Source organism: Euleptes europaea, chromosome 10 (assembly GCF_029931775.1).
Source record: "Euleptes europaea isolate rEulEur1 chromosome 10, rEulEur1.hap1, whole genome shotgun sequence".
NCBI lineage: Eukaryota > Metazoa > Chordata > Lepidosauria > Squamata > Sphaerodactylidae > Euleptes > Euleptes europaea.
Window position 1 is genome coordinate 77,172,174 of NC_079321.1, and position 25,778 is coordinate 77,197,951.

General features: G+C 44.2%; 1 protein-coding gene across 1 annotated transcript in view; it reads left to right on the forward strand.

The window, feature by feature from the left end:
• LAMA2 (laminin subunit alpha 2) overlaps positions 1-25,778 on the forward strand; it is a 599,384-nt gene that overhangs the window by 560,033 nt on the left and 13,573 nt on the right. Inside the window, exons 55-59 of the mRNA XM_056856226.1 lie at positions 3,132-3,308; positions 3,707-3,899; positions 14,737-14,796; positions 21,136-21,248; positions 23,773-23,962. Coding sequence (XP_056712204.1) covers positions 3,132-3,308; positions 3,707-3,899; positions 14,737-14,796; positions 21,136-21,248; positions 23,773-23,962 — 733 coding nt within the window. The remainder of the gene's footprint in view (positions 1-3,131; positions 3,309-3,706; positions 3,900-14,736; positions 14,797-21,135; positions 21,249-23,772; positions 23,963-25,778) is intronic.

Sequence of the window (25,778 nt, forward strand, 5' to 3'; positions counted from 1 at the left end):
CAGCGAACACCCCAAATTTGCTGAATTCGGCTCCCCGTTTTCCCGCCTTTTTTGAGTTCGGTTCCATCCGAACTAAAAACCGCTGAATCAGGGGAAATTCAGCTGTTTTTCGGTTCAGGACAAACCGAATTGACAGCCCTATTACAGACCTGGTTTTTTCTCAGCTCAAATGTGAACCAGAAATTAATTCCCTTCCTTCCTTCCTTCCTTCCTTCCTTCCTTCCTTCCTTCCTTCCTTCCTTCCTTCCTTCCTTCCTTCCTTCCTTCCTTCCTTCCTTCCTTCCTTCCTTCCTTGTGATTGCTCTGGCGGCGGCAGCAGTAGTCATATGACTGGCTGGCTGGCTAACCAGTCAGACAACAACAGTCTAAGTCTTTCTCCCTCCCTTATGGCCTCCACCCTTCACCCAGCAAGCATCTGAGGTACACCCAGGGGGCCCATGGAAATGTTGTGATTAGGGTTCCTGATAACTAATGAACCCTTGATACATGCTGAAATGCTGGAGGAGGAAGATCAAGATGGAATGAAAGAGTAAGAGGAGCTCTTCTACCTGGCTGTATGTAAAAGACCCCTGCCATTGCCTGTACTTCCAGCTATAGCAACCACAAGGTAAAGAGGAGAAATAAGGAGGGGAAAGAGAAGAGAGAGTGAAGCAGGGGGTTAGGATAGTGGAAAAGTGACTATTTCCATTCATTTTGACCTCATAAATGAGCTCAAAAAAAGCCAGATTACCTGCTGGGGGGCGGGCGAGGTTACAAATAGCTTGGTTTTCTTGGGTCCAGTTTCAAATAGAGCTCAGCAAGACAACTCAATCTTTAAGGATGATCAAAGAGAAGGAAACATCCAGGAATAAATATCATTGGCTCCAAGGCACAGATCATTGACATCAACAAATATATGGAAGTGTAGTGAGACTTGTCAGTCATCTTCCACTCCACATCTCTTTTTGAACCACAAGGGCACTAGATATTTTGCTTTTTAAATTTCTAAAATTACTATTATAGTTTTTGTAAGCTGCCGGGAAAGCCATATATGGTTGTCACGCTCTGGCTCCAGCATGTCAGAGTCCAGCATCCTTTCTTCGGTGAGCCCTGAGAATGGACCACAGTTTGTGGAGAGGAGGGGGATTCAACTTGAGCCTGAGGCCTCTCTCTGGCCTTGAGTAAGTGGCGGTAGGGTTGCCAACTCTGGATTTGTAAATACCTGGAGTTTTGAGGGTGGAGCCTGGGAGACTGGGGTTTAGGGAGGGGAGGGGCCTTAGGGTATAATGCCATGCAGTCCACTTTCCAAAGCAGACCTTTTCTCCCGGGGAAGTTGAATAAATGTTTTATAAATAAATAAATAAATAAATAAATAAATAAATGGTGTATGTAATCTGGAGATCAGTTGTAATTCCAGTGGATCTCCAGTCCCTGTGTGGAGGTTGACAAGCCTACAGGGCTGCAAAGGACTGGCGTGATCCTTTCTCCCTGGCTGTCCCTGGGCTGGCCCAATAAAGGATTGTCTGGGAGAGGGGCAGCCGTGGGCTTCCCCAGTGCTCTCTCTTCTAGAGTGGGGCCTAGGCAAATGAGGGGACTCTGGACCAATGGTCTCTCCTGTTTGGCCTTTCCCTGTGATATCCACACCCTCCCTGGATTTTCAAAAGGCTGCTTGGTCAGTCCCTGCAGCCTCCAGACTCCTCCTGCTCCCTTCCAAGGCATGAGCCAGGCTCTGAGGCTGATGCAGGCATAATTCTGGATGTGGCCTCCCTCCCTATTCATTTTAGTTTTGATAAGATCCCCCCACCTCCCTCCCCCACCGATGGCTGGGAAGAACCTGGCAACCCTCAGTGCCCCCCATGTACAATGGTGGAACAATCATGCAAAACTTTTAAAAAATAAATAGACAAACCGGAAACAAAAATCTTTTCCATCCACAATGGTACTTTACAGTTATTTATTTTGTGTTGTTTCAATTCATTAAAACGTAATTTTTTAAAAAAGGTTAGCAATATTCCTGTCGCCAAATGCAAGCTGACAAATATTGATAATAAGGTACTATCTAATAGACAAAGCCAAAAGAAATCATTTTAGTGTAACATAACCACATATAATATACAGGATGATATTAACCTATTATCTTGTGCTAACAGTTTAAGAACACATAATTGTTTTCACAGTACCCTCTAGTGGACAGAAATATAGGTGGTTCACTCTTTAAGTTTCGTAATAACTCCTCGTACAAACATATATACAAAAGACTTTTTTTTGTAAACCGGACTGGACTAGAAATGGAAAGAAGTAATTTATTAAACAAACCCTTTCATCTGCCAGCCATCACAGAGGCTTTATTTGATTAATAGCAGAGGATGTTTTTGAAAACTCTTCAGGAAGCTAATTGCCCATATAATTATGAACTAATTGCTTCCCATTCTAGGATAATTATACGCTAGTGTTGAGTACTAAGGCATATTATTGTGTGCTGGTCTTCTGTGCCAAAATGTATAAATGTTTTTGCTGGTAACTTGAAAGATAGCAGAGGGCACTGAAAATTATTAGAGATATAGTGAGCAACAATGTATACCTACTAAGGAAGAGTCAAGCCAACTATAGAAATGTATTGTTTTACCGAAGAGTTGCTACCCAAATGTCGCAGGCACCTAATACAGGATAATATTGTTGACATTATTATAAAATCACACAGCTGGGAAGATTCAGGTAATCATCCAGCCCAACTGCCCTGTCGATATTCAGAATACCCCATATTTACATGGCTCTGGCAATTGCTTCTGTAAGCTTTATTTAATTACACTTTAGACTCAAGGTGGTACATGTAGAGTTACTAAGATGTCTTGCAGTTAGGAAGTGACCAGCCCCACACTGACTCAGTTTCATCAAGGTGGCCTGCCTCGTATATGCCTTCAAACCATAACCCCCTGGCTTTCTGCCCGACCTCTTTGGGCAACTGGTTCCAATGCTCAGCAATTTTCTAATCTTACCCTAGTATCTTTTCTCTAATATATAAATCTATTATCTCAGGAACAGGAAATCTGCATGTACCTGAAATTAATATGCACAATTCTCCCTCTAGGGTACAGGTCAAAGTTTGAGCTAGGCATTTGGATATTATTAATTGACTATTAATTGGTTTGCAGGCTGTTTGCTATACAAGTAGATGAAGACAGAAGCCAGTTTCAGAGACTCCAAACAGACCAACCTATTTCTGTTAAGAAGCTTTTTGTGGGAGGGACACCATCTGAGTTTCACACAGCCCCTATCAGGAACATTCCTCCCTTTGAAGGATGTATATGGAATCTTGTCATCAATGCTGTGTAAGTATGTTTTATTAATGTTGGACCTAGAAACCAAGCAGTTTTTCCCCACCCTGTATCCCAGTCTTAGGGAAATATGCCTGCCAACAATATGTACAAATGGTATAACCGTATAGTCAGGATGATAAGCATTGTGATATTCTCAATTTCACTGTTAACCTTTGCTTCAGTAAAAGAAAAAAGAAAAAAATGAGATTCTGAGGACTATAATATTGGATGAAATGTAACAAAGCAAATCGAGAAATACTTTGGCAGCATTCTGTTATGTAGATTCAAAAAACAAACTCATAATCTACCTTGAATACTTATTATAACTGTAAATTTGTAAATAAACAAAAAAAGTCACAGCTGAAGAACTGATCCCATTTGCCACCGCTGATTTCATTGTATCTCCTTAGTCCAATGGACTTCGCCCAGCCAGTGTCATTTCAAAATGCAGATATTGGCCGGTGTCCTGATCTAGGACCACTGCCTGAAAAAGAGGAAGATAAAATTTCCCGCACAACAGACTTGATCCATCCAGAAACAGATGCTAAGGAGAAGAAAGAAATTGCAACTCCTCCACCTCTACCACCCTTACCATCTTCACATGTAAGTGTGCTTTGTTTCTATGGCACGTGTCTTTTGAGTCAAATGTTCTCACGCATTACTGCCCACTAATGTGGTTACAGTACATTAATAATTCCTTGGATTCACTTAACTTTGCAAACAGATGTAGACAATAGAGCCTTCATAAGAACATAAGGAGAGCCTGCTGGTTCACACCAGTGGTCCGTCTAGTCCAGGATCCTGTTTCACACAGCAGCCAACCACGTTGCCTGGAGGGCAAAAGAGGGCATAAGCCTCCCTGCAATGGCATTCGGAGGTTTGCTGCCTCTGGACAGGGAGGCTCCCCTCAATCACCATGGCTAGTAGGCATTGATAGACCTCTCCTCCATGAATCTATCTAACCTCCCCCAAAAGCGATCTCTGCTTATGGCCATCACTACCTCCCCAGAAGGATTCTACAGTTTAATTATTCCTTAAATAAAGAAATGAATTTCCTTTTTTTCTGTTCTGAACCTAACAATTTAATTGGGTGCTCCCTAGTATTATGGGATAGGGAGGAAAAGCTCTCTCTCTATCCACTTCTTCCACCCCATACATAATTTTATAAACTTCCATCATGTTTGACATCTCAATGGCACTGTTCTTTCTATTTGAATATATATATAATTCACTGTTTCAAAGTGTACTGAGTTGGATCCAAGGCTTCCATGAGCAGAGAAAGTTCACAGAAGTGGTTTTTGTGGCCTTCCTCTTCTCCCAGTAGCCCACTCCCCACCCAGTCAAGTGACTGTCAAGAACTATTAGCAAAGTGGAACAGGGGTTTGCAGGAAGAAGGGGAAATCAGCAAAATCACCCTCCATACACACACACACGGGAGGGGGGGGGGTTCACAAGCTCCTGTTCAGTTCAAGGAACTTGCTTTGCTCCTGTGTGGAACTGATTCCTCCTTCTTGCTAAAGTTTCCTGTGTTACTTGGCATAGTGTTCAATGGATCTGGGGAGTCCAGGGGGCTGCTCATGGAAGAGAAAGGCATTAAAATCACCTCCATGAGGTTAGCTGGCTCGCTAGGTCTGGCTCAGGGTGGCTAACAATATACAATTAAAATGAATACTCTATATAAATGTATAGGTTAACATTTAAAATCCTACTAAATATAAAATAGTGCACCTATAAGACTAATATCAATAATGGGGAGAACAATCAGAAAGGAGATGAAAAAGAGGAATGAAGGGGGAAAGGGGAAAGAAAGGGGGCAGGAGGAGGGAAACCAGCAAGAATGGAACCATCGATGTCCTCAACCATAGGCCTGGTGGAATATATCAATCTAACAGGCCCTGCGGAACTGACAGAAGTCCCACAGGGCCCGAGTTTTATCTGATAGAGAGTTCACCAGGTCAGAGTCAGAGCCGAAAAGGTCCTGGCCGAGAACAGCCAGACACTTTTTGGGCCAGGGTCCACCAGTAAGTTGTTACCAGCTGAGATTAACACTCTTGGGGGGGGGGTTATTGGGAGAGGTTGTTTCTCAGATACAACGGTCCCAGATCGTTTAGGGTTTTGAACGTCAACACCAAAACCTTGAACCTGATCCAGTGCTCAACTGGGAGCCAGTGCAGCTGAAGGAGCACTGGTCGTATATGCGCTCTCCTTGTGTTCCCTGTAAGGACCCGCGCTACTGCATTTTGGACCAATTGAAGTTTCTGGAGCAGCTTCAAGGGTATCTGTGCATAGAGCAAGTTACAGTAGTCCAATCTGGAGGTGACCGTTGCATGGATCACTGTGGCTAGGTCAGGACACAACAGGAAGTGGATCAGCTGCCTGGCCTGGTGAAGGTAGAAAAATGCCAACCTGGCTGTATTTGTGACCTGTGCCTCCAAAGAGAGGGAGGCATCCAAAATCACACCCAGGCTCCTGGTGGTGAAAGCTGGTATCAACTGCACATTGTCAAGAGTTATAAACTGATATCCTGAACCCGGATCTCCACGACCCAGCCAAAGAATCTCTGTCTTTGAAGGATTTCATCCGGCTATGTTTCATCCACTTCACCACAGCCTCCAGACACCTGGCCAGGGTACCTGGGTATCTGGGATGGTGCCTGGCTGGCCATCCATCAACAGCTGGGTGTCATCTGCATATTAATGACAACCCAGCCCAAAACTCCAGACTAGCTGGGCAAGGGGGCGCATATAGATGTTAAAAAGCATTGGAGGGAGGATTGATCCCTGAGGGACCCCACATACCAACAGGTATTGTGACAAGACCCTCTCCCCCAGCACTACCCTCTGTCCCTGATCTTGAAGAAATGAGATCAGCCATTGAAGGATTGTCCCACATAAATCAACACTGGCTAGGCAGTGGGTCAGTAGATCATAATCGACCATGTCAAACTCTGCTGAAAAATTGAGTAATAACCACAGCGATGACCCACCTTGATCCAGCTACCTACGGGGATCATCTGTGAGGGCAACTAGCACGTTCTCTGTCCCATAGCCAGGCTGGAAACTGGACTGAAATGGGTCCAGAGCCAATGAGTCCTTCAGGAAAGCCTTAAGCTGCTCTTTTGTAGCTCTCTCAGCAACTTTACCCAGGAATGAAAGGTTTGACACTGGGCCATAGCTGGCTGGATCAAAAGGATGCAGAGATGGTTTCTTTAAGAGTGGTCTCACCACTGCTTCTTTCAGTCTTCCTGGAAGCCAGCTAAACTCAGGGACAGGTTGATAATATCTTCCAGGGGGGCCTGCACCCATTGGCCTTAACCAGACAGGATGTCCTGTAAGATGTTCTTGTAGCTTCGTCACGAGTACACCGCCAAATCCACTTTAGTCGTCTTAGCTCCCACTTTTTCATTCTTAGCCCTGTGGTATACCAAGGGGCTAACTTAGAGCGAGGGCGAAGAGGACATCGGGGTGTGAGCTCATCAGTGGCTTCAAAGAGACAGCAATGCCAATCATCTATCAGTTCATCTAACAAGTCGGATATCAGATCCCACAGAGCATTCTGGGAACTAATTGGATTCATAAGTCTTCACTGGCGGCCATAAATCTGTTCACTGCCTATGTGTGTGGGGGGAGGGGAATCCCAGACAAGCCTTGAGGGCAAAGTGGTCTGACCACGGCACTCTGTCTATGGAAATCAGATGCACATCCACACCCATAACAAAGATCAAATTCAGCATGTGGCCTGTTTGAAGTGTGGGACCTGAAACAACCTGGGAGAGTCCTTGTGCTGCCATGGAAATCTCTGGGTCCGAAGCCTGTAAAGCAGAGGCCACTTTGGCATGGACATTGAAATCCCCCAGAACTATCAGTCTGGGGTACTGCAAGGCCCCACCTGATACTACCTCTGACAGGCCCAGCACAAAAGCCACACTTTCCTTAGTGTCCCACACCAAACCCACAAAATCAATGTTGGAGATCTCTGGGGTGGAGATTCTGAACTAGTATTGCCACTACCACTCCAACCCTTTGTCCCAGTCTGATGGAGATCCGGAAAACTCGGGAAGGGAGCAGTTCTTTCAGGGCTTCAGTCTCTCCCACCCCCCTCACCTAGGTCTCGATCACGCATACCAGATCCACTTCATGAGCTCCAAAGTAACTTTGCAGCATTGCAGTCTTATTATTATTAGAAGAAGAGTTGGTTTTTATATGCCGACTTTCTCTACCACACAAGGAAGAATCAAATCAGCTTACAATCACCTTCCCTTCCCCTCCCCACAACAGACACCCTGTGAGGTAGGTGGGGCTGAGAGAGTTCTTAATAGACTGTGTCTAGCCCAAGGTCACCCGGCTGGCTTCATGTGTAGAAGTGGGGAACCAAATCCAGTTCACCAGATTAGCCTCCACCGCTCATGTGGAGGAGTGGAGAATCAAACCTGGTTTTCTAGATCAGAGTCCACCACTCCAAACCACTGCTCTTAACTACTACACCACACTGGCTCTCCAGCATGGTTGATTATTTATCAACCTGGCATTACGCAACATCAGTGTCAGAGAAGGGCTTAAATTCCTAACCCTACCACCGTCTCTTGGGATGGGATGAAAGTTGGAAGGGGACTGAGCATAACCATATCTTCGTCTCCTTCCCTTATAAAAGCTTCTCCTACAGCCATACCTCCCACGCCCCACAATCCCTGGGAGAGGCTGCCAGGGGAGGAAAGAAGGGAAAGCGGAACACAGTGAAACAGAAAAAAGTTGATTGGTTCTTGTAGGTTATCCGGGCTGTGTAACCGTGGTCTTGGAATTTTCTTTCCTGACGTTTCGCCAGCAGCTGTGGCAGGCATCTTCAGAGTAGTAACACTGAAGGACAGTGTCTCTCAGTGTCAAGGGTGTAGGAAGAGTAATATATAGTCAGAAAGGGGTTGGGTTTGAGCTGAGTATTGTCCTGCAAAAGTATTGTCCTGTAAGTATCAAGATAATGTGCTAATGAGGGTATGGTATGTTAATATGGAACCATTGTATCCTGAAGTGATCTGTTAATGTGTGTAATCCAAAGCTAATCTGTATGGCTATTGTTGAATGTTGTCTTTGTCTGGAGGTTTTTCAGGGCAGGAAGCCAAGCCTTATTCATTCTTAAACTCTCCTCTTTTCTGTTAAAGTTGTGCTGATGTTTATGAATTTCAATGGCTTCTCTGTGCAATCTGACAAAATAGTTGGTAGAATTGTCCAGTCTTTCAGTGTCTTGGAATAAGACCCTGTGTCCTGTTTGTGTCAGTCCATGTTCAGCCACTGCTGATTTCTCAGGTTGGCCAAGTCTGCAGTATCTTTCATGTTCTTTTATCCTTGTTTGTATGCTGCGTTTTGTGGTCCCGATGTAAACTTCTCCACAGCTGCAAGGTATACGATATACTCCTGCAGAGGTGAGGGGGTCTCTTTTGTCTTTTGCTGATCGTAGCATTTGTTGTATTTTCTTGGTGGGTTTAAACACTGTTTGTAGGTTATGTTTTTTCAAAAGTTTCTCCATCCTATCAGTGACTCCTTTAATAAATGGCAAGAAAAAAGTTGGTTGACTGGTGTGTGGGAAGGAGAAAAGGAAGCAGGAAAATAGGAGAGGTTATGGGGCTGCCAGGGAAGGGAAAGAGGAATTGGTTGGGAGGAGAGTAAGGTGCCCCCTGCAAGTCCTTGCAGGTCCCCCACTTGTACTTTAAATTAGTGTTGTCCATCATGTGTTGTGAATGCCATGGAAATCTTTATACCAGTGCTCAGCTTTCAGTGCTTCTTGATCACAGGGGTGAAGCTTGTTTTTGTCTGCTTTATTGACTGTTTTCTGTATTATAAATTCATATGAACATTCTGTCTAGGGATGGCATGTGGAAAAACCACTTGCTTGGCAGGCTGAGGCATAACTGGTATCAAGACCCCAGTGATGACTGTCATAAACAAGCTTGTCATGAAGTAACAAGTCCAAGAGGAGTAATGGGATACTCATATGTGCCATATATAACCCATATCGCGACAGTATAAATAATAAATGGGTTGTAAAGGATGGCATGTCAAATAAGGCCCAGAGTGACCTATGATCAAATCCCCGCTCTGCCCTGCTGCTTACTGGATGACTTTCAGTCAATCACTCACTTGACCTGTCCTACACACAGTGTTGTTGCAAGATAATCATACATATTTCTTGAAGGAATGGTGAGGTAAAAAAATCTATCCAAACTGCAGTCCTGATTTTTTAAAAAGTCCTAAGCACAAAAATGTACTATGCATTTAAAAAGTAACTTTAATACTAAAAATAAACTATTCATATACTTTTTTTCCCCTTTCACCATCATAAAAAATCTGACATAGGCTATAGATTTCAAAGGTATGAGGCTTTTCATACTCTTTAATAATCCCTTCCTGCAGAAATGGTTGCACTGGGAATCACCTTCCACTAGAGTAGACCATTTTGCTTTTCTTATGAAAAAGGCCTTCAGGACACTAATGGTTTGTGAAGTGAACCCCATGCAATAAAAAACAGGCTAAGTTCACTAATTCATTTTTATCTTGGCCACTTATGAGACAGGATTGGCTCCCAATTGCTTCCAGCTCAATTCAGGGGGCTGGTATTAACTTCTAAAGCCCTACGTGGCTTGGAGCCAGCTTATTTTAAGGGCCACCAGTGTGACCCCGGTGCCGGCATAAATGCCACTTGCACCATCCAAATGGGCACTTACAGCAGTGCTAGGCCACTTACACCAGCTGCGGGGAGCAGCATGGCAGTGCCATGCATGGGTGCCAGCACAGCTGCAACGACAGTATACGTCCGGCACAGGGGCTCGCGCCAGCACCAAAGGGGGCATTCCCGGGGGTGGGGCTGACATTAGTCAGCTCCCTGAGCCCTTTCCCTCTGGGAACACCCCCTTTTGCTGGCATGAACTTTTGCCAGCAAAAATGGTAGCACAGCTCTTGGAACTGCGTACAGCAGTTTCACAGAGGCTTCAAGGAATTTCCCTCTTCGGTTTGCTGGCTGCGGCTCAGCCAGCTGCTCAGGAGGCAATGCAGCTGCACCGTGGCTGCGCCATCCCCAGGCAAACCACAACTACCCCCCCCCCTTTAGGATTGTACTGTCCATACCTTAACATGGTCTGTTGAAAGGATCACAAAATATACGGGGATTATTTTCTGGCCAAGATCAGTCTTAATGATCGTGGACAATTGATTCTTATATATATACAAAGCAGCATTTTTATCAGTTCCCACAAGGTGGCAAAATTGTGAAGAGAATACAGAATTGCAGTTTGCAGGTCTTTTTAAAAACATACAGTTCAGTAATTTTAATACAGTAATGTTAATAAGTTGAGCTAGATGATTTCTGACCTAAAGCTGGTTGCCTGTTTTCAGATTACACAGTTGTGAGACAGGGTACAATTGGACTATCCTAATCATGAAACAAGATTTATACTGAATGTTTATTTTCAGTTTCCTTTGGCGCTAAGGGCTCTAAATTAGTCGCTTCCAATCCACTTAACTTTATTAGATGTTACAGCTTTTCCAGTGAAATAATAAGAGGTATATTTATTAGATGCCTCATAACCAAGTTTTAAATAGGAGTTTTTGTAAGTAATAAGATAGAAACTATAGTGTCTAAACAAAAAAGGCATCAAGGAAATAAATTAATCCCGATATTTCTTTGGAAATATAAAGGAAACCTTTTAAATTTATAGTAGTCTCAAAAGCACTATAGATCTTAGGGGTAGAATTTTTCTCTTCAAAGTGCAAGAAGTTGTGGGTTCGTATACTGTATAAACAAATACTCTTTGGGGGGTGAGGTTAGTGGTATATCCCATGGTTTACATGAGAGAGATTTATTCAGTCTCCATTTCAGAGACCTACAGAGCAATCCTAAGGGGGGGGTAGTTAGGAAGCGCAGGAGCGCAGCAGGTATAATAAAATAAATTCCCCCCAATCCCTGTGAAACTGCTCCATAGAGCTTCATGGGGCTACACCATTGTTTTTGTAGGTGCACGTTCGTGCCTGCAAAAGGGGGCATTCCCAGGGTGAAAGGGCTTAGAGAACTGACTAAAGCCCTTGGGAATGCCCCTTTTGGTGCCAGCGTGAGCCCTTGTAATGGAGATGTGCTGCCACCGCAGCTGTTCCGGCGTCCAAGCATGATGCTGCTGCGCCGCTCCCCAGTATTACCATCTGCATCAGTGTTGGTGCCAGTTTAGCCGGTGCAAGTGGCACTAATGCCGACACAGGGGTCATGCCGGCCCCTAAGGGCATTCAGGCCCCCCCCTTGTGGATTGCTCTGCCCACAGCTTAATGGAATGTTAGTTACTAAGTGATATTATGTACTCCCATGCCTTGAAAAGCTTCAAATGCCCATTGCCACACATTAAAGCTGTGTAAAGGAGACAGTGATATTTTCTCCAGGCTTGTTGGCAACCCATTAGACAAACCATATCTTAACCCCAGCCTCTAGTCCTCTCATCTACTATAGATTAATAATAATATGATTAATAATAAGACTCTTATAAGGAATGTGTGCAGTTCTTTGAATATGGATAGCTAAATGCTATTATTACTTAGGTGAAACCAGTTTTGTCTGTTCAGTTTTTTACCATCTCTGCCTTTTCGAACTATTTAATTTTTTGTGTGGAAAGATGCAATAAAGATAATGACTTAAGGCTAATATATTTTTAGTTAAGAGCTAAAAAAATTTACGTTAATATTTTGAAAGGACAATTTTTACTGAGATGTCAGAGCAAAAACCATGAACACATCAGTTTCCCTTTATGCTGAGATAATATCAGTTATCAATTGAGATTCCTTTGTCGGTGGTTGTTGTGGACATGACCTAGAAGTGTGAAGGGAGTGGGAAATAGGGGGAGAAGTTTTCCCACATACCATTTTTTTAAAAAAAAAATCTATTAAAAATGTTTACATTTTGGGAAGCACTGACAAATAATTCCAATGAAATATTTTGTCTTACAGCGTATTCCTAAGGAGAGTTACTCCAATCTAAGCCCACTGAAATGAATGGGCTTAGACTGGAGTAACTCTCTTTAGGAATGCACTGTTAAAGGTAAAGGTCCCCTGTGCAAGCACCGGGTCATTCCTGACCCATGGGGTGACGTCACATCCCGATGTTTCCTAGGCAAACTTTGTCTACGGGGTGGTTTGCCAGTGCCTTCCCCAGTCATCTTCCCTTTACCCCCATCAAGCTGGGTACATTGGTAACAATGCACTGTTAGTTATGTGTTTTTTTAGGCAAGGCTTTACTCTTTCACAATGTGTACTGTAAAGATTTTTATGTAAACCAACCTACATTAATGATAATTCTGTATACTTTAGACCAGCGGTTCCCAAACTGTGCTCCACGGAGCACTTGGTGCTCCACGAAACATCTCCTAGTGCTCCATGAAGAGATTGGAAAGAAAAATACTACTTTCATTCGGTTTAGTATATAGGTGCTAGGTGAAAATTAGTGCTCCGTGTCGAATTTCTCTCCTGAAAAGTGCTCCATGACTCAAAAGGTTTGGGAACTGCTGCTATAGACATATAGAACCTCTTTTCAAGGATATCTTTATTGTTTAAGTATGAATAATTTTGGCAACAATTAATATGGTAAAATGTGAATGATGATCATGCACTATTGAAGAGTTCGCTGTTTGCAACGTTATAAAGTTTAACTTGTTTTTCAAATGTGCTGCTAGCACTATTATGACTGTATGAGGCTGTTTCGATCCAAATAACAGGTCCATTTTTTACTACAGAATCTGAGTTTTAATTTTTAACGTTCATTTTCTCCTATCTCTCAGGTGACAAAAACTAGTTCCCAGTTCCTTATTTGCACTTCCTAGTTACTTATTTGCAAATCCAACCACAAATGTTGAGGATACTTAAAAAGCTCTACACCCAAAAATAAGATTTGGACCACCACATATCATACACTCCTACCTCCAGGGGACTCTGTCCTACAAGTAGATCTATGTTGTTCCTTGGTCCACAGCCCAGTTTTTACATTAAACTGCTCCCAAGGGAAGTTCCTCCAGGACAAATGCAGATTAAGACATTGGGGAAAGTTGTCCTCTAGAATAAGCTTTTGATGACACCAAATCACACATCCCTAGACTATGGAGACTGTCCCCTACAAGAGTACATGCACTGGTGCCCATTCCAGTCCAAGAACTTCTGTTTGGGGTACTCCTTGCCCCAAGAAGACCATAAGATTACATTGTAAAGATGATCTGAATATGAAACTGGAACAGCTACACTCCATATCATACATCCCCAGACTCTGAAGACTGTTCAATACAAGGGGACAGACAGTGGTGCCCAGTCCAAATAGTGGTTCTGACATTGGTTCCATTTGGGTTTCACCAAGAAGCTCATAGGATTATATTGGAAAGATGGTTTGAATAATGAACTGAAACAGCTGCATCACAAAGTAAGCTTTGGACCACCCCAAATAAGAGTCCCCTGAATGTGGAGGGTCTATGATATATGGGATATTTTGGGATGCAATGGTTTTTCTAAGTATCGTCAATGTTTGTGGTTGGATTCATGAATAAGGAACTAGGAAGTGCAAACAGAGAACTGGAAACCAACTTCAGCCTCCTCAGTTGCATAGGGCACAGCCACTCAAAGCTCTCTGTTATTGGGTATATGTGCAATTTTGTTTCTTTTTAAAAAGGCATTTATACTTTTGGTGTTTTAAAACAAATAAGTTTAGGTTTGATGTTTCAATTTTTTTCCAGATTTCAATTTTGTTTCTGGAGAAAACACATCCTTTACTCGGAGTGCCTAGCAATATCCATAGATTAATCCCACCTTTCTATTAGACGGTTTATTTCACATCCTTAAATGTGGGGCAATGCTATTAGACCAGTGATACTCCATGGCTCAATAGCCACACGTGGCTCTTTTGACATGCTACTTCTGGCTCTTCTGAGCATTGCTGCCCAATGTGGCACCTACCCCATGTTTCAGGAGAGTGCCATGGTGTTAGATCAATATCATTCCATATAATGTTCAGAAGCCTAAGAGTTACAGTGAGCCATGGATTCCTTCGTTCTTGCTTATGCTTACTTTCCAGTGTATTGCTTGTCAGCTTGAGCATTTTCACCACATGTTCATAGATGCCTTTATCATGTATGCCACTGGTGCGAAACAAATTCAGTTCTGAAGGGTGTTATGTCTCCTTTCACAGACATTTGCTATGTCTTCGTTCTGCATTTAGTGCTGCGCTTAATATAGGCTTAAGCATTCCTGCATTTGCATTTTGCTGGCAACCTCTTCATTATCAAATAAGACCTGGAATTTTAAATCCTGGTGGCTGGTATATTGTGGTAAGAGGGCTTTGGCTATTAAAAGTTCCATAGCCACCTTCTGCTAGAAATCCTTCAACATGTGACACCGGTGACTGCTGCTCTTGCCTCATGTTATTTACTGCTTCTCAGGATTTGCTTGCTGCTGAAGTGAAGAGCGCCCACAATTCAGCTGCCTTTGATGCCCTGACGGTATCTTCTACTGTTTTCCCCTGGTTTCTTTCAGTTGCTTTATTTAACACAGCCGGATGAACTGCAGTGCTGTTTCACTGATGTTATCTTCTTCCTTTGGAACTAAATGGTGTTTTCTCCACTTGCTGAGTACCAGTCCAGCTTTGTCTGGAGACAAATATGTGAGACAGTCAGATGGCAATCTTCCCATTTGCTGAAAGCAACTGAAAACATCATTTTCCTGTCATTCAGAAAATAGCACACCAGAAAGATTTCAATTAAAGAAATTAATTGAAACCTTCCTTCTTGAAGCTTTTGTTTGATGCACATCTGGCTTTTTTTGAAATTGTGGATCAAATGTAAACTCTCAGCCCATTCCTGAGGGTCAGGGAGCTGTGAGACAGCAGGGAAAGGCGCAGCAACGGTGCAGGGGGGAAGGCTCCTAAGGGGTTTTGAACAGCGGGGGATGGCAAGGAAAATAGTGGGAATTTCAAAAATAAAAGATTGCTGCTCGACGGTGGAGCAGCAGCGTGGCAGTGAAGGCTGGGCGGAGCTGGAGACAGGAGATCGTCAAGGCAAGCATCCGGGGGAGGGGACTTCTCCCAGCGGGGAGGAGACTGGAATGGGGGTGGGCAGAGGGGGGCCTGGCTGCATGACAGCAGTCCCCACCCCCTCACTGGGAACTCTCCAGGAAGGGGGGAGAGGGGCTGGGCTGGAATGCAGGGGGCCACATGGGTGAAATCCTGGCTGCGGCTGGGAGTCAATCAATCAATACCTTTATTGGCATATTCATTACAATAACAATTGTATAAAAGGATATCCAATAATAAAATATACAACAAATAAATAAAATTTCATTCATGGTAGCCATTGGGTAAGTTACGCTTAGTTCCTCAAACTCTCAGGGCAGCTAGAAGAAACTTTGCTACTTTCTCCGTATACCAAAGGCAGCCAGTTCATCCCCGCAGCAATACGAGTTTATAAAGCCAAAGTGCTTTCCTAGCTATTCTATGGGATCCCGATTAGGATAAATTCCGCAAATTCTTGCCTAGAGCTATGTCAATCCATCTTTCTGCATTGCTTGTTGGGAATCCAAACTGTGTAGCATACTATGTCTTGAATTAGGACTCAATTCATTAGAAACAAGAGGCTGGCTTATAACGATTAGATTCTGGCTTCGGTTGTTTTTTTTAGATCTAACCCCTCCAGCTTGGTTTGGTGAGTGCTAGCCAATTACTATCAATCTAAATGGCTCAAATTAATCACTCATAAACTCAAGAAAATGGGAATCCCATTGGAGTCTCTCAACATGTCTGATGAGCAGCAAGCGTTCAGATTACTGAAACAAAAGATTCTAGACCCTGAGTGGCAAACCTTGTCTTCATCAGCATGCAGGGTCTGCTCCCCACTAGAGCTTGGTGTTTATCCAACACTCGAAGCCCTACTGGCCTACTTTTCCTATTTAACTTCCCCACAACTCTGACAGGCTGGGGGTCTCTTTGGGGAAAGTGCTGGGGGTCACCGTGGCAGCATCCCCACCCAGATGGCCTCAACATGTCAAGGTGATCTATCCCTCCATAGCTTGCAGACCACCCTCTCCCGCTGTCCACAAGTGACATGTCATCTCTGGGGTTGTTGCTGGTGGCCCCGGGGGCGATGTAGAGGGGAGTCTATCACCGGGAGGGGGCTGTCCCTGGGCAGGGAGGCATGTGGCCTGAGCCTAGCAGTAAGGGGCGACCCACCGGTGGAGCAGCACCCTCCCCCACGACGGTCGTGGGCATAACAATCATTGTTGTCAGATGGCCCGTGGCGGTGGTCACCGCGCCAGCTACAGTCTCCCTCCTCTTGTCATGTCAATTGGTAGTCCCTTGCCATTTATGGCTGCCCTGAGGCTCCCTGGTTCCCATCCCCCCCATGGCCCCTCAACAGGGGTCAGATGCTCCCATGATTGGGTGAGTCCCTGCCACATTGAGGGTGCACTCTTGTTGCCATGGAGGGGGGAGACAGTGGAAGGGGGGCAGGTTGTGGTGGCTCTCCCCCTTCCAGACTCTGCCAGCTGTTTCAGCAGTACACCCCATCCAACCAGCCGTGTTCCAGCCAGGTGTTTGCTGGCTGCCTCCCTCCTGCCACAGAATACGGCGAGGTGTGGTGGCTGGCCGGGAATCTCCTGTTGGCAGGAATAGAATGGCCAGTGCCAAGCATTGTGCTGAGGCGATGCCTTGCACACAGCTGGATGGAGAGACAGTTGCAGGCATCTTTGGTCACCCAGCCCAGCAGCCTTTGCCCTTGTGGGGGCCGACACCATAGCCTGACCACAAGAGGCCTCTATCCTTTGGCCATCAATAGAAAGGTCCCCCTGAAGAGGGGGCCAGGGTTGATTGGCATTAGAGCTTGGACGTGCCACGTTGTGGCGAGTGCAGCCAGGCTGGATGTGGTAGGGGCTGCCAGCAAGCGCCGTTGGTCCCATACTGACAGGGGAATGGTTAAAAGCTTCCCACCACCAGGGTGGGACACGGGAATGACTCATCTGATCAGATGGCTGTTCCTGTGTCCATGCAGGCCCTGGGGATCCCTGCATCGATGACGTGATATGTCCAAGCTCAGATTGCGTCCAGACCCCATGAGGGATGGGAGAGCAGTTATGGCTCCACCTGCCCTGACAGCCATGGCTGGCAGGTGAGGGTGGATGGGGTGGGGGTGAAGGGAAAGAGCCCCCCAGTATGGAGGGGCCAAAAGATGACTACAGGACTGGGGGAAGGGTTCTCAGGGGGCTCTGGGGGATGTGGGGCCCCCATTAGTGACGGCTCTGGCAACATGCAAATGTGCTCATAGAGGGCCAGGAAAGGACAAGGCCATGCCGAGGAGCACTGCTCTTGTGACCTCCCCTCCCCATCCATTGGCAGCCACGGAGTTGTCCAGCTGCTGTTCCCCCGGAGGGCCTGCCTGTGCCAGAAGGCTGCGCGGGCTGCTGCCCAGCACTCCGTTCCAGGTCCCTCTCCAGCTGCACGGCGCCCCCCAGTGTGTCTGTGTAAGGCGGGTGTCGGCCAGCCCAGGAGTGGCCTCCCTTTGGCTCCACGACCCACAACGAGGGAAGCGCAGAAGGGGACCATGGCATGGGACACATCAGGGGGGGATGGGGGTCTAGAGTGAGGAGGGGAGTCTGTGGCCCAAAGAGATGAGCGGCTGGCAGTTTGGAGTATGGGTCTGCTAGGGCGAGAGGCATCCACTGGCGCCTTCACCCCTTCTGTCACCCCTGGCACATCCGCTGCAGATGATGCCATCCTACCCTGCCAGGGCGGCGTGCCGAGCATTCTGTGTGGGAAGGCTCCCCTCCGGGCAGCATACTGGCCAACCCCTCATAGCGATATGACACACTGGGGGGAGGAAACTCGGGGTGGATGGGCAGGATCCAGCCAGAACTCCACCCTGTGCCTCGATAGGGCTCCCTCCTCGCTGGGTGGCCTGAGGCAGGGCTGTTGGGAATTAGTCTGTGAGTTTTGTCTCTGTCAGGACTACAAAAAAAATGGTCACATGCTCATGTTTTGTTTACATGGTCTCAGGGGATAGGGCTAGCCACTTGGCAAGTGCTGATTGGTCCGATCAACAAATATTGGTCATGTGATGTTCAGGGGATAGTGCTAGCCACTTGGCAAGTGCTGATTGGTCCGATCAACAAATATTGGTCATGTGATGTTCAGGGGATAGTGTTAGCCACTTGGCAAGTGCTGATTGGTCCGATCAACAAATATTGGTCATGTGATGTTCAGGGGATAGTGCTAGCCACTTGGCAAGTGCTGATTGGTCCGATCAACAAATATTGGTCATGTGATGTTCAGGGGATAGTGTTAGCCACTTGGCAAGTGCTGATTGGTCCGATCAACAAATATTGGTCATGTGATGTTCAGGGGATAGTGCTAGCCACTTGGCAAGTGCTGATTGGTCCGATCAACAAATATTGGTCATGTGATGTTCAGGGGATAGTGCTAGCCACTTGGCAAGTGCTGATTGGTCCGATCAACAAATATTGGTCATGTGATGTTCAGGGGATAGTGCTAGCCACTTGGCAAGTGCTGATTGGTCCGATCAACAAATATTGGTCATGTGATGTTCAGGCGCATTCCAAGAAGCTGTAGCTAAGCTGCCGTTTTTGTTAAGAGAAGACGTACTTCGCTTCAATTCTTCTTCCTAAGTTATGAGCCAAAATAGCCAACAAGAGAAGAAAATGAGTTGTAGTAAGGAGTTGTTATTTTATATCCCAAGTTTACCCTCCCTTTAATATAGTAAACTTATATATAAACTTGGCTGAAAGCACTTTGGAAGGCTCCTAGTGCTCGGAACACCCCGAAGGAACGCCTCTTCAGGGGATGGCAAACACCTCTGTGCCTCTGTGGTGCTGGCGCGGAGCTTGCACCACCTTACTCATGGCATTGCCGCTAGCCTAACTCCGCGAACACTGTTGCCCAGGCCTGTCTGGATGGGTCAAGTGCCCCACATGCTGGCGAAAGCTCCTGCGCGCCTCCTAAGCCCTTTCGGCCCCCAACCTCAGAAATGAGCTGTTAGATGCTTAAACTATTTTCCACTGACATCTTTAATATTATTTCTGCTTCACTGAGTATTGTCCTTGATCTTTCTTTTCCCCCAATCAAAAGTTGGTTCTGGATTGACTTAATATGTTTTCATCTCTATACACATTGCATGTTGTAATTGAAAGAAAAAACTACATGGCTATATTAAAATTGATGTGGATATTAATCAGGCAGGATCACAGGAAAAACTTTCCCTACATCTAGTAGTGATTGCTAAAAGACTGTCGTCACACATTTGTTACAGGGCACTTCCAGACAGCCTACTAGTTCAATGCACGTTCAGAGGTAATACTGAACTGGGAAGTGCAGCAGGAAATGTCTTTAAAGGGGAGAATTTACCTATTGTGAGGGTGGAGTGTCTGTTCTTGTTCTGGGCATGGCTGTAGCACTGATCACAGTTATCTCACTTGTCCGTCTGGAAATCAGTACTCTGAATGGATGGATTGGGCTTGACCCACATTTTCATTCAGAGCATTGATCAGCCATCAAAAATGTCTGGAAGTGTCTCTAGTTTCCCCCCCCCCCTGTTTTCTTCCTTTCTCTTTTTCTTGCATCTGAGTGTGAATTGAGAGGAGAACTTTGGTCCCATTAAACCAATTGAAGACAGTTCCTCACAGTTGTGAGGATTTCTTTCTCTCTCTCTATCTTTTTTTTTTTTTACAAGTGAGAAAAATGTTGCTGGAAGAGCAAAAGAAAGGAAAATCCCCTTTAAAGGCTGCATTTTCCTAATGCATCTTTTATGGTGTGTTGGAAAAGCTTTACCTGTTTAACCTTTAGGTGATTATATAACTTAGGGTTGCCAGTTCTGGGTTGGAAAATACCTGGAGACTTGGGGAGTGGAGCCTGGGGAGGGGAGGAACCTCAGTAGGGATGCCAGAAGAACTGATCTTATTTGTCTGGAGATCAGTTGTAATAGGAGGAGATCTCTAGGTGCCACCTGGGGGTTGGCAATCCTAGTTTAACTGCTACTGCCTAAAAAGAGCTAAGCAAAAATCAAGCACAGATACCTATAGAAAAGCTGGGTAAAGATAATGGTATCAAGCTCAAAATAGTATGCAAAAGTGATGTATATTTTACAAGTGCAGATATTATGCAAAAATACAAAGAATGTGTAGCATATAGCTACTCAAAGAAGGCAAATAATTTTCAAGGTAAGTACAATGACTAGTGAAATACTTTCAAAGGTAAGTACAATGACTTGTTCATTTTTCTTTACAGAATGAAATAATGGAGCTTGTGAACGAAGAGGCGTGCCTACGTCGTTCACAAGCTCCATTATTTCATTCTGTAAAGAAAAATGAACAAGTCATTGTACTTACCTTTGAAAGTATTTCACTAGTCATTGTACTTACCTTGAAAATTATTTGCCTTCTTTGAGTAGCTATATGCTACACATTCTTTGTATTTTTGTATAATATCTGCACTTGTAAATAACACATCACTTTTGCATACTATTTTGAGCTTGATACCATTATCTTTACCCAACTGCCTAAAAAGAAGCAGCCATAGAAGATTGGACTTCCTTGTCCATAAAATACACCCTGCTCACATTAGCATTTCTTTGTTCTTCAATTTAAAAAGTGAAGCATTAGGAGAAAGGAGAAAGAGGCATGATAATCCAGAATATTCTGTACAGCAGAAAATGGAACTTTGCCTTACACACAGCTGATTCTGGAAAGAAGACCCATCCTTCAACATAAAACATGGACTGTTTTCTTTTGAGAGCAAGTAATGTGTCACGAAGAAGAGTTTATGACATTGTTTTGTTTTGCAGGAATTTTGTACTGCTGATAGGGAGCCAATTACCTTAGAGGATGGAAAGCAGTTTGGTCTCTCAAGGAACAGCCACATTGCCATTGCATTTGATGACACCAAAGTAAAGAATCGGTAAGTCTAATTTTGAATTGTGTCGAAAAAATTATTGATGGCAGTATGGTACAATGAACTGTGGATGTTTCTAAGCAGGTCCCTTCAAGCACAAGGAACTTAGCAAAAATGTTTTTATGAATATCGTATAAGATTTCAGTTCAAAAAGTGCACATTTATTTCATTCTACTTTAACTCTATATTCTATTTTAAGCTTGAAATGCTTCCAAAATTAGTGTGACTTGATAACCCATCTCTAAATCCTTTCCAAAACTCTCTGGTAAAAAGATTTAGCAAAAAGAAATAAAGGAGAGACAAAAGTCCTCAGGCCAGGAAGAGGCTGTGCCAGCGTTCAGGCCCCCTTAACCGCCCTGGCATTACTTATGCGTTGGCCCACCTCAGTGTTCCAGGGGGCATTCCGGAGGGTATTCTGGGGGGCGGGGCTGCCTGTAGGCAGCTCCCTGTGCCCTTTCAGCCTGGCATGCCAGCGGCGAGAACAGCGTTGCTGCGCCTGCTTTTTAGCAGGCACAGCATCGCTGTTCTCAATGGGGCAAAAAGCCCCATTTTAAAAGAAAAAAGGCGCAAAAAGGAGCTTTTTTTCCCCAAGCTTTTGGCAGGGAACTGCTTAGGAGGAGAACTTTTGGCGGGGAACATGCCGTCCCTGCACTCGGAAAGCTCAGGAATGTGCTGAAAGTAGCCTAGACTTGCAAAAAGTCAAGGCAAATAATATTATCACATACATAAACCTTTACTGGCATAATAACAGCATTATAGCGTGCAAAATAATATTATCATTAGCTTCCTAGAACCATTATGCTTTAAACACTAAGGTTTATTTGATATGATAGCTATATTTTAAAGAATTACTCATATATCTTATACAAAATCAATACAAAACTTGCTAGATTTGTTGGAGATATTTTACTTATCTGTTCCCTAGCTCTATTTATTATCCCATCCTTCTTTCAAGAAACTCAGGACAGTGTAAAATTGTTCTCTCCTCTCTCCCATTTTATCCTCACAAGAACTCTGTAGTTAGATAGGGCTTCGAGAAAAGCCATTTATTTGTTTGTTTGTTTATATTTCATTCAGGTAATACCCTGCCCTCCCCTGGTAGAAACTGGGCTCAGGGCGGCTTCCAGTGAATGAGTACAATCATAATAAATTACAACAGTTTCAAATTTAAACCACTTCCTACATTTATAATAATTAAATCACTTTTAATTCAATAAATCACATCTAGTTAAAACGAATAATTTGTTCCATGCAGTCTGTGCAGTAGCTCTCTATGTCCCATCTAGTAATTTGAGTGAGAGGTTCCTATATGGATCTATAGAACAGCAAAAATATAGGATCTCACTCCTCCAAAGTCCTGAGATAACTAGAATAGTTTCAGGTCTCTGAAATCACTGGATGATTAATAATCCATTTTAAGGTGCCCTTTCAGGCCTCCTTCCTGCTTCTGTTCTTCAGCTGAATCAACAGTGAACCAACACTGGCCATCCCGGACATCTGCTTGCCAGCCCACTGTGCCCAGCCCTTATCCCCATTTCAAGTAGTTTACCATCACTTTTTCCCTCCAGACCTGGGCACCTGGCAGAGTTTTCCCCTGTCAGATGCTTTGAGAATATCAACAATGTTGGAGAGCCGTGCTGTGTGAGCTCCTCTTTCTGTAAACATTTTTACATAGCAAACAGGAATCCAGATTTGATTAGGACTGTGGAATTGGGGGAGGGGATATTTCCCATGCCATTCGCTGGTGAAAATCACCCTTGAAGATACTGCTTGGTTTGAAAGGGTGCATTTACACTTGGAAAATGGCACGGAGAGAAGGGTTAAGCTCCCTTTCCTCCAGTGCCAATCAATTTAGGGTCCTTGTGGCTCCTACTAAAAGCAGTTCAAAAAGGGAGGATCAGAGATCACAGACATCTTATCTAGTTTGGCCCAAAGATTTTTTCCCCTTAAGAGCTTCTCTGAGTTTTGTTTCAAGTAGGCATGCACAGAACTTGCAACTGCCTACTTCAGTGAACTGAAATGCATTGTTTGCTCTTGTGTGTGTGTGGGGTGGGGAGTGATTGAACTCTTATTCTCCTGTACATATGAAGGGTTTGCGACTTCATTAAAGTCCTAAACAAAGTGTTCAGCTCTGATTAGGGTTGCCAGGCCCAGCCTGGAAACCAGCAGAAGACTTGAGAGAAGGGCATCAATGACTCAGTGACGTCACTTCCAGGAAAAGCCAGAAGTGACATCACTCCTCTCTAGGAATAGTTGGAACTTCTATTGTTTTATCCTCCCCCACAGAAGTGATGTCACACTGTCACTGATGGTGTTTAAAAAATTCTCCTGTTGGCCTCTAGAGTGCCAAAGAGCATATGGCAACCCTAGCCCAGGTAGATGCATTAACATTGCATCTGCACACACCCTACTGGGGGGGCGTTGTATTTCATAGATATGAGAATAAATGGAAGATGAAACAGATTAATAATTTCTGCTTGTTAGTTTTAACATTTTTCTTCCTTTCTTTTTTTGTTTTTCAAATGTGTAGACTCACAATTGAATTTGAGATCAGAACAAATGCTGAATTTGGCTTGCTTTTTTATATGGCCCGGATCAACCATGCTGATTTTGCCACTGTTCAGATACAGAATGGTTTTCCATACTTCAAATATGACCTGGGAAGTGGGAACACCAGCACAATGATTCCCAACAAAATAAATGATGGTCAATGGCACAAGGTATGCTTTAATGATGGAACTCTGGGTTGTATACAGAATAGAAAACCCAGGAAAACCTAGAAAACCTTACTAATTATCTCTCATAAAAGGTGGGAGAGAAAATCAATGAAACAGTGGCTTGTATCCAACTATTCAAGCATTGGAAGCTGCATGGAGTTTCCCCATGTACCTCTCCATTCTTGCAGCCCCTTCTGACTGCTGGAAAAATCATTCATGCAGTCATGGAACTTGCATGGAAGAACAGTTGCCAGAGTGAAGTGAGGAAGGTCAAGGAGATAAAATTGTTCCCTCTTTATGATTATTTCCCATGTCCAGTTCTATGAGCACATTTGTGGGAGTTGAAAGGGGCTGCAAGGAATGGAGATGAACATGGGAAAACTGTATCTGTACGTATCATGTTTCACTGTCATTTTGCTCTCCATGCCCTTCTGAAACACTATGTAGGGACAGTGCTAAAGAGTGATTCTGAAAGTGGAGAATCAGAAGTGGTAAAACTGTCCCAAAGAATGCATGCTCTTCTCTAATACAGCACTATTCAGAGTACTGTTCATAGTCTAGCCTGTAGGAAAGATAACAAAGTTGTTAGAGTATGGGGCCGCAGAACTTGAGAGTAGGGCTGAGCAAAAAAAAAAAATATTGGTAAAATTCAGGTTCGGGTTTATTGGTCCTGTTTTTTTTCAGGAACCCCCCCCCCCAAAAAAAAAAAACCAAATTCCCATACTGGTAAATATGGGAATTCGGGTTATTTCTGGGTTTCCCAAAAAATTTCAGCCATTAAAGCCTATGGGGACTTTTCATGGCTTTTCGTGGCTGCTGAGAGAGCATTTTTGCAGGTAGAGGTCCCAAATTTTCAGGGTAGCTTGAAGGGACTCTCCTTGAAAATTGGGTCAGGGGTCAGATTTATGGGGTCTGGAAGAGGTCACCCCCCTCCATACAAAAGCAATGGAAAGTCTCACATTTGCATTGGTTCTCTATGGAAGAAGGGGGTGACCTCTTCCAGACTCCATAAAATCCGACCCCCTGACCCAATTTTCACCAAGCTTGGGGGTTCTTGCAAGGAGAGTCCCTTAAAGCTACTGTGAAAATTTGGAACCTCTTTGCAAACAAACCAACCCATTGTGCGAATAGGTGGAAGAATTGCAATCAGCTAATTTCCTGCTGCACCTCTGGGAACTAGGTCAGAGTTGATTGGAATTTTCCCACCTATTTGCACAAATGGGGGTTTTGTTTGCGAAGCCAAATATTTTCGGCTTATCTGAGAATCGCCCATTTCTGCTGGACTATTTCGCACATTTTTTGGCATCCGGTAAAACCCGAACCCGGAAAAGCCAAAATGGCTTTTTTCAGTTTGGGTTTTACTGAATGCTCAGCCCTACTTGAGAGTATACAGCAGTACCAGGTAGGCCATGTTTAACATTTAGATTGATTCTGCAGAAGGAAGTATTTCAGCATTACCCAACCAAAAATTGCATTGTTCACCTGATACACAGTATTATACCAAAAGGAAAAAAGTAGGCTTAGCGGATGTTTCAAATAAACCTCTTTTTTTAAGTGACATCTTTGCCATTCTACCCTCTATTTTTTATGAGTACAGCACATTTTTTACAGAGTTCAAAAAGAAGAAGAAAAGCAAGACCAGTCTCTGCCCTTAAGTTTACAGTTTAAATTATTGCACTTATCTGAAAGGAAACTCTCGCACACCTAGGCAAAATGGCATTGATTCTAACCTGAAAGGTTGCATAGCAAGCCTAAAAAATATCATATATATTTTTAAAAGTACAGTTGGTGTTTCTAACAAAAGAACATGATGATAATA